This window comes from Sparus aurata, chromosome 17 (genome assembly GCF_900880675.1).
Source record: "Sparus aurata chromosome 17, fSpaAur1.1, whole genome shotgun sequence".
NCBI classification, from domain to species: Eukaryota; Metazoa; Chordata; class Actinopteri; order Spariformes; family Sparidae; genus Sparus; species Sparus aurata.
The window spans coordinates 36,163,029-36,171,745 of NC_044203.1; the positions used below are offsets into that span (position 1 = coordinate 36,163,029).

Sequence of the window (8,717 nt, forward strand, 5' to 3'; positions counted from 1 at the left end):
ATTGTGAACCCGGGATGAGCAGAACCGTCAGAACATCAGGCAAGACACATCTGTGTGTTTTTTAAATGTGCTTTTACTTGATTAATTCCTCGCTCTGTCTGGCTTAAATCAATCCTAATGTCTTATTATGATAATATAATAGTGCTTTGACAGACGGGAAGAAGCAGGAAACTCAGGACGACAATATTACAGAATAAACACTTAAAATTTAAAAAAGGAAGTCTGATCTTGATGTTGAGTTTGTCTCTAATATTCTTCTTCTCTGAGCTCTGAGCTGATCTCCACCATCTCCTGGGAAAACATCTCTCTGTAGCTGCTAAATGTTCCATTTATTCACTAACTGTGTCTGTCAGTCATTTGTTTCTGTGCAGGTAGAGAGAGTACAGTGAGTGGAGCTTGTTTGCTAAGAAACAAAAACATGATATTATTAATTATCTGCCTGCTGCAGCTGTGAACAGGGTTGAGGATTCAGATATTTTCCTCAGAAGTTAGCATCGACCAAAAACAGCTAAAAGAAAAGGGAATATTCTACTGAGATTAATTTCCATTACTGCTATTCTAAAACACTGCGCGTATATGAGTGTGTGTGTGTGTGTGCGTGTGTGTTTGTGTGTGTGTGTGTGTGTGTGTGTGTGTGTGGTGTGTGTGTTCTGGGTGCTAAGAAGCTAATTTCTATCACACAATCATCATCTTCTCAAAACGTCATTGGTAAGTCCGTTACAGTGGGTTCTTGGTATTACTGCTCAATTTACTGCTTGTAGATCTTGGACCATGCAGGCCTTGTGATGGCGCAGCCTGTTTGACAGGAAATAACGGTGTGTTGCACAGTAAATCTGGACACTCTGATTATTCCCGCAGTAAATAATTCCTTGATTATGGGCTGTATTCCTGCTCTGGCCTCAGGTTTTAGTGGATATTGCCTCTGGTAGGGTCTGAATGAGTCCTTCAGGGTTATTTTCACTGGTTCTATGCTTCTTATTAACCCTACATCTGCTGTCCCTTTTGACTATCATTTTTCAGGAACTTCTTTTAGTTCCTATTCCTCTCTTTCTGTGAGCGAGTATCATTTAGTTTTTTGAGATGATTGTTGGCCAAACAAATGGACTGCTTTTTTTGCTGGTGTTACCCAGTTGAGTTTCATGCAGTACATCACGAGGGAAGAAGAGTACTGTACTCCCTTTTCTATCTGGCGCCATGGTTCACCAGACTCCTCAGCTCGTGTCACCATTCTACTGAAATCTCTCAACAAAATATTGTTGCTCCTTGAGCATGACACATTAAAGCTGCAGAGCATTTGTCTGTCTGGTTCGAGTGTCAAGCGTGTGCTTGGCTCTTTGAGCCTTCATAGATTGTAACTGGGACCTGATAATGGTTATAGAACATCGTGCAGTTCTTTTGGATCTTGTAATACCGTGCCTGGCGGTATTTTCGCTTTCATGGTGCTAAGAAGCGAATTTCTATTATACAATCATCATCTTCTCAAAACATCATTGGTAAGTCTGTAACAGTGGGGTTTTATCCAGACCCAAAATGCAGAGACTAGAGGCTAGGGATCAGGTTTAAGGGATTTTTTTCACAACAGAGTTTTAAGTGGAAGTAGTGGATGAGGAGGGCATGCAGGATCTCAGGTGAGACGGTGGAGCAGGAAGCACAAGGGAGAGGAACTTCATTCTGCACACGAGGGGAGAAAATACAGAAGCATGAGACAAAGCTCTGTACAGAAAGACACCAGTGTGTAGACACAAGTAAAATCTCAGCAGTAGATAATACTTTGAAGATAGTGAATACAATAGAAAGTGGCTCTGATATAATCACCATACGGGACGGAACAACTCTTCCATGTGAGTGTCAAATACTCACTGAACAGGCTGCAGCTAACAGGGATACAGAACCAGTGATAATGATTGTTTTTATGACATTTTGCAAAATTACTAGAGTGATTAAATGCTCCATGTTCTCCTGCTCTCACCATGTCAGCTCTCCACTGCTGCAACAATGAAAAGCTTGATCTTGGTTGCTGTGATCCTTCAGCTGGTGATCATAGGAATAAAGACTGATGGGAAGGTAAGCTACTTTCACATGATCATCGTTAAAGTTGTGTTATCAATGCTGAAGAATACAAACATGAGTCAAATTTGAAACCGTCACATTGTGTTTATATTGAACAGAACTTTATGGTCGTCCACAAGATGTTGACACAGTATCTTTGGGCCGTAGTTATTAATGAGGATAATGAGGTCATGTCCTCAGTATTGTTTCTGGGTCTTTGATATCTTGATATATATATTTAGTAACACTAAAATGTCATATCATTAAAATACACGTAAACTTTAGTTAATATTAATTTCACTGTTAAGAATTGAAATGTGTCATAAATGATTTATTAGCAGTTGTTTATACTACTAGGTCATTTATAAACATTATTTGGATGTCATTAGAGTTTGCTTAATAAATGTTTAATGAACCATTTCATTGTTTCTTCACAGTGAAATGTGAAAAGTGAAAAAAAACTTTAAATAACTTACCACATTTAATTTGATGGGTTGATTTGTTACTCTTCTCCTCCTCTTCCTCAGTTCCAATTTTCATGTATTTGCTGAAACTGAAATTATTTCCTAAGTAATTATAGAAATGTTTGTCCAAGCTGAAAGAGGGCAGAAATATTCAATTTACTGTAGAAACAGCAAAATAACTCACTTGAGAAGTTCATTTAAAGTTTTGCCACTTTTCACTGTATTAGTGTATATTTTCATTATTTAAAATGATGTTGAAAAAAAAAAAGTTGAAAAAAACATTTTAAAAAGGCATCTCTGGTTTCTTCTGTTCACAGTATCAGTTTGGAGATATAATTGAGTTTCCGAGGGCATGTATGGAGGGCATGCCTACATTCAGTCACTATGCTGTCTATGTGGGCCCAGAGAGTGGGGTGAACGTTAGCCAAGGTGATAATGACATATTTCACCGCTTAGGTACGTGTATAAACCTCAAAACAAAAGTATGCAAATGACGTCTTACTAATATTGACTTTTTATCAAACTGAACTTGACTGGCTCACTGTTGTACAGCTACAATACCCTGTTTGTGCAAAAGAACAAAGCAAAGAACAAATAGAATACAGGAAGAACATGAGTTTGTATTAAGTTTGTGGACAACATTTCTAAAACTTTATTCTCACAAACAGATTGGAAAGGGAGGGAAGATGTCTGTGAATTTGGTAAACTTGACGAGACAAGACGGAAATCGATTGACGAGAAGAAGAATTACCTTGAAGATGAAATTCCAGCTGGAGAGAGAACGCCAGACAAGATTAAGAAAAGAATCAGAGAAATGCAAAACAAAGAAAAGTGTGGAAATTATACATACTTATCCAACAGCTGTGAACACCTTGTTACCTATGTGCGCTATGGCATACGGCGCTCACTGCAGGTAAGTGGCAGATTAAACAGTTGTAACATAAAGGTTTTTATTATTTTTTTATAAGGTAACCAGTGGAGGTTTTTGATGAGTAGTAGCACTATAGAGCAATAATTATAATATCCACCCATATCTGAGCATTTAGCTGAGAAGTGTGGAAAAAAACTCCAAACCAAACACACTGACTTACAAATCAACAAAAACTAAATACAAGAAACTTGCAATTCTTCAAGGTCTAGCTAAGAAACAGCCATCAGCTTACAGATACTGATGCTATCTGAAAGAAGCTGAATGTGATGATGCACCTGGTCAATATTTCATAAACTGAAGGAACATCCTCATCTCATGATGATACATGAGCTCCACTCTCTGAGAGAGGGCTTTAAAAAACTTTGGGTTATTTTGTTACAAATAATATTACAGCATCTGACCAAGTACTCCTCATTCATCTCACTGGACCTGTCTCTCTATCTGTACACACACAGTGTTTATACACAGTACAATTGAACTTTCATCAGTTCTGTGTTTTATTTTTATTTTTTTCACAGAAAGGAACACGCTTCGGATGTATTCTTCCTCTGGCAAAAAACGCCAAAGTGGAAGAAATTAAGAAATATGAAGAAGTCCTCAAAAGTATAGACATACTTCAAAAACAAAATAACAATACAGAGAACGATAAAGGTCCCTGTTCAAATGACGCCCACAAAGAAGTATCTGGGTGGCCAGTCCTGTCAGCCTGTCTTGCTCTCTGCTGTCTCCTCAGTGGTTCATGTGGTTTCTGAAATGCTTCCCCATCAAGAACAGAAGGGAGTATTCACAGGAGAGAGTGTAGAGATTTACTTCAAGACCGTCTTGCAGCTGTCAGCAGCTTGCTTCTTTATTGCTCGGTCTTTTTAAAGCGTTCACACATTTCTCCTTTTTATTCTCCCCAGCAGGGACTTGAAGGTAGACCCAAAGACAGTCATCTTTAATTACCTCTGCACTTTATCTTCATCCTCTGTCGGCTGTTATTGATCACAGTTAATGTGGGTAATGCCTGTTTGTCTGATTATAAGGATCATCATGATTTGCTTGCTGTTTAGTGTTATCAGGCCATGCAGAAGGTTAGGCTTTATTTACTCAGGCTTTGAGATGTATCAGTCTGTTGGATTAACCCGGACATCTCAATAAATGAAGTGGAAGTGAGTGGAATCTTGTTTCAGGTTCCAATCCTGATTCCTAAAACTACTGACTCCACTTTGCTTCTTAATGTCTTCTTACTTGTTTTTGAATGCAATTTTTTGTATGCTCCTGTAAAGCACTTTGAATTGCCTCATGTCTGTATCGTGCTATACAAATAAACTTACCTTGCCCAATTGGAACTATTTCTAGTGAGACTCACATGACGTGAGGTCTTATATGAAATAAAAATGAATGAGCAAGAACTGTGTGTCTTTTATTGCCCCATTTTGTCTAATTTTTGAATGACTATGCTTAGTAATGTATACTTTACTATACTATACTGTATACTCTTCTTCTCACCAGCTGATGGCAGCCAAACATGGGATTCAACATTTAACACAACTCCACATGTGGTTAACACAATTAAAAATGGTGGATGGTACTTCTGATCAACCTCTCTGAAGGCAGAACAGCACCAGAACTCAGAAATAAGAAAACATTTTACATCCAAACACATGAAACCCTTTGTACTCGATCCAGATAACTTAATCAGATTAACTCCTTGACTGACGATCTATTCAGTGGGAACGAATCACATGAAGTCATAGTGACCTGATCATTTCTTAATGGTGACCAACAGGAAGTAATAATAATAAAAACAGTATACAATAAAAAGTCAATGAATGAAAGAAAAGTGAAAAAAAAAATGAATTAAAGCCTTAATTATGATTATGGAGGAAAATAGTCAAAACTATTCAACAGTCGTAGAACAGGTGGACCCAAAAGTTGACACCAAACAGGAAGTCCATTTGAAAGGTGAATTTATGGACCACAGAGGAATCGCAGGCAGGTGGAGGTGGTGAGCTCGAGAGGCAGGCAGGTGGATCCCAGGGTGGTGCAGGTGGAGACTCACTGTTACACAAATACCTTTAAAGGGTCAATACAACTCATAAAAGGCTGTTTTTCACCTGCCAAAAAGTGATTACAGCTCCTACCTTGTGACTGCATGCATGCAGCTCCTACAGCTTAACTGATTAATTGCTTCCTATTCTGCACACCTCTCCTGGTCATAACCTGACACTAGATGGAGCTCTTCAGCCTCCATCACCTGCTCGATGCTCTCGGCTCACCTCAGCTCAGTTGTCACGTTACACATGCCAAAAGTCACTCTTCTCAACCGGCCAATAACAAAAACTGTGTGCTGAGTTAAGACTGATTGTTCTGTCACAATGTGGAGACGATCAGCTGAACATCAGTGTGAGACGTCACATGTTCTTGTTGGATATGTTTATTCATTTCATACATGCTCACACTCTGATGTCTGCCATGATTATGGGCTAACAGGCACATAGTGGTCCGTCATTGGTGCAGTCTGAGGTTACAATAGTCTTATACGTGGGTTACAATATGCATTAGTCCTTTTAAAAAAACAACGATGTTAAAAGTTGGTGTTTCCCTTCAGTTTGGTGTTTTCCTCTTCATAAGCTCATGGTGACCTGGATAAACTAAAGAGAGAGAGACAAAGACACAGACTGTCAGCGTACAACTCTTCATCATTCAGTGCCGCGTCCTAATCCACTCATCTAACACATTTCTATATTTCTACACAGTCTAGCAGCAGAGGACATAAAACACCACGCTCAGCTTCATAACTGTGTCTACCTGTGTGTTTTACAATAGATTTTAATGTGACTGGTTCCTGAGTAGGTCAGAATGTGTTTAATTAACATGTCGCCTGGGTTCCTCTGATGGGTTCCTCTGATGGGTTCCTCTGATGGGTTCCTCTGATGGGTTCCTCTTACAGACTGAACCAGAGACGAGCAGAACTGTCAGTACATCAGGCAGGACACATCTGTGTGTTTTTTAAATGTGTGTTTACTTAATTAATTCCTCGCTCTGTCTGCCATAAATCAATCCTAATGTCTTATTATAATAATATAATAGTGCTTTGACAGGCGAGTAGAAGCAGGAAACTCAGGACAACTATATTACAGAATAAACACTTGAAATTAAAACAAGGAAGCCTGATCTTGATGTTGAGTTTGTTTCTGATATTCTTCTTCTCTGAGCTCTGAGCTGATCTCCACCATCTCCTGGGAAAACATCTCTCTGTAGCTGCTAAATGTTCCATTTATTCACCAATTGTGTCTGTCAGTCATTTGTTTCTGTGCAGGTAGAGAGAGCAGGGAGTGTAGCTTGTTTGCTAAGAAACAAAAACATGATATTATTAATTAGCTGCAGCTGTGAACAGGGTTGAGGAGTCAGATATTTTCCTCAGAAGTTAGCATCGACCAAAAACAGCTAAAAGAAAAGAGAATATTCTACTTAGATGTATCCGGTGGACTTAAACACAGCTACAGTTGTCTTCAAAATAATATCAGTCCAACATCACTAACCAGGTCAATCACTGTTTTTGGTAGAAATGATATTTCTACATGGCAAATAATTTACTAGTAGGTGTAGTAGAGTAATAGAAAACCAACAGACACAACAGTCATGACATGCATGCTGCTGATTGAATCATTAATTGTAAGCGGTGTGTTTAAACAATGTCAGTGTGGAATTCACTTAGTGAGGTCATTCATTCTGTATAAAAACAGGTGTCAAGCAGGAGGCCCTGATTTAAAGACAAAGTGCTCACTGTCACAGTTTGTGACAGCAGCAGCATCCCAAAAACAACCGTTGGCAGAAACTGCAGACAAAACCTTGTTACAACTGACATATTAACAATAGTTGTACATAAATATCGATTCCATGTCATTTCAGCATAAACATTTCCATGTTATTTCAGTTTAGATTTAACATTAAGAGAACAAGCTGGATGTCATTTTAAAGAACAATTCATTATTCTCCACTGGTTGACCTTCATACAGTACTTCAGACAAAATAAAGAAGTTAAACTGTTTGACTGAACCCCACACAAATGTTTATCTGAATGAGGTGTGTCTATTCAAGAATTGACTAACTGAAGTCCAATAATGACCAAGCATTCGCCAACATGCTTATATAATATGATAATGGAAAAACGTGTATCTAAAGAGTTGCTTTGGTTAGTTTATCATTATCATTATCATTACAATAAAGTTTATTGTTAAAGTTTAAAATATTCTGCTTCTATTACATTTCTTTGTCATAACTGACTGATTACCACATTTTAGTTTTAGCTGGAATTTTTCTGAGGACAGAATTCTTAGTTGAAGTAGCAGACAAAAAGGGCAGGCAGGCTGGGTTGTCAGGCAGCAGCATCAAGGATCTCAGTAAACCGGTAAACCGGTGGAGCAGGATGCACACGGAAGAGGGACTTCATCTGCAAACAAGGTGAGCAAATACAAAAGCATGAGACGAAGCTCTGTACAGAAAAACACTGGTGTGTAGACAGAGGAAAATTCTCAGCACCAGATAATACTTTGAAGATAGCAAACACAATAGAAATGGCAGTGATATAATACGGGACGGAACAATCTGGCACCGGAGTGGAGATGAGACTGTGATTCGGGCACGTGCACACACAAGGCCCAAGGGGTGCTTGAGCCCCTGCCCTTTTTGCCTCGTATCATAAAGTGCCCTTTTTACGTGTTTTTTTAATGAATAAATAAATTCTTGATGTGCAAAGGGATGTCAAAAAAACGACGGTATAAAAATTCCACGGTTATCTACCGTACTTATTTCCTGGTAATATGGTATTGTGAGTGTGATGAGCCTAAAGCCGCTTCTCTGTCTGCTGCGGCTCCGCTCCGTCTCTCTCTACGAACGGTCGCTACTTTCAAATGAAAAGCCTCCCGCTACGAACCCAGTTCTACACTCCAATGGGGTGCAATGTAAAGCTCTTATTTTGAAGAGAAAGAGAGAGCGAGAGAGAGGGAGAGAGAGAAGCCGCTGCCTCATCAGAACTCCACCATGCACATAGATGAAGCGTGACAGTGGAGCGACTTGAAGCTCTGTGAGTTATAAATCCATGAACATAACTTCCTTGTGGGGGCTAACAAGTCGCCTTCCACTTATTCAACGTGCTTAAATATGAGTCATATTTCAGAGGAGTGCCATTTGTGCTTATTAAGCTAACTGCTTGTTAATGAGAGTTAAGAATAATCTGACAGCTGTCTGTGTCGGCTGTTTATCTGCCACAAATCTTAAACTTCTTA

At 39.0% G+C, this 8,717-nt stretch overlaps 1 protein-coding gene across 3 annotated transcripts; it reads left to right on the plus strand.

Moving 5' to 3' along the window:
• The first annotated feature begins 1,315 nt into the window (after positions 1–1,315).
• Positions 1,316–4,835, plus strand: LOC115567604 (uncharacterized). Of its 3 annotated transcripts, none has more exons than XM_030394347.1 (5): positions 1,316–1,493; positions 1,978–2,064; positions 2,831–2,969; positions 3,182–3,426; positions 3,963–4,835. In XM_030394347.1, exons 1-5 carry the CDS (start codon positions 1,437–1,439, stop codon positions 4,194–4,196), a joined length of 762 nt encoding a protein of 253 aa, XP_030250207.1. In that variant the 5' UTR covers positions 1,316–1,436; the 3' UTR covers positions 4,197–4,835. The 3 variants fall into 3 exon arrangements, 2 of the variants coding, with proteins under 2 accessions (XP_030250207.1, XP_030250208.1); XR_003981230.1 differs by lacking the exon at positions 1,316–1,493 and adding an exon at positions 1,501–1,841 and having other exon boundaries at positions 2,805–2,969; XM_030394348.1 differs by lacking the exon at positions 1,316–1,493 and adding an exon at positions 1,501–1,841.
• The last annotated feature ends 3,882 nt before the right edge of the window (positions 4,836–8,717 follow it).

Excerpts from the sequence above, each read along its gene's own strand:
- LOC115567604 (XM_030394347.1), top strand. The coding sequence starts at position 1,437 with ATGGTGCTAAGAAGCGAATTTCTATTATACAATCATCATCTTCTCAAA. Across the intron at positions 1,494-1,977 it reads ATCTTCTCAAAACATCATTG|CTCTCCACTGCTGCAACAAT; the intron begins GTAAGTCTGTAA and ends TCACCATGTCAG. Across the intron at positions 2,065-2,830 it reads GAATAAAGACTGATGGGAAG|TATCAGTTTGGAGATATAAT; the intron begins GTAAGCTACTTT and ends TTCTGTTCACAG.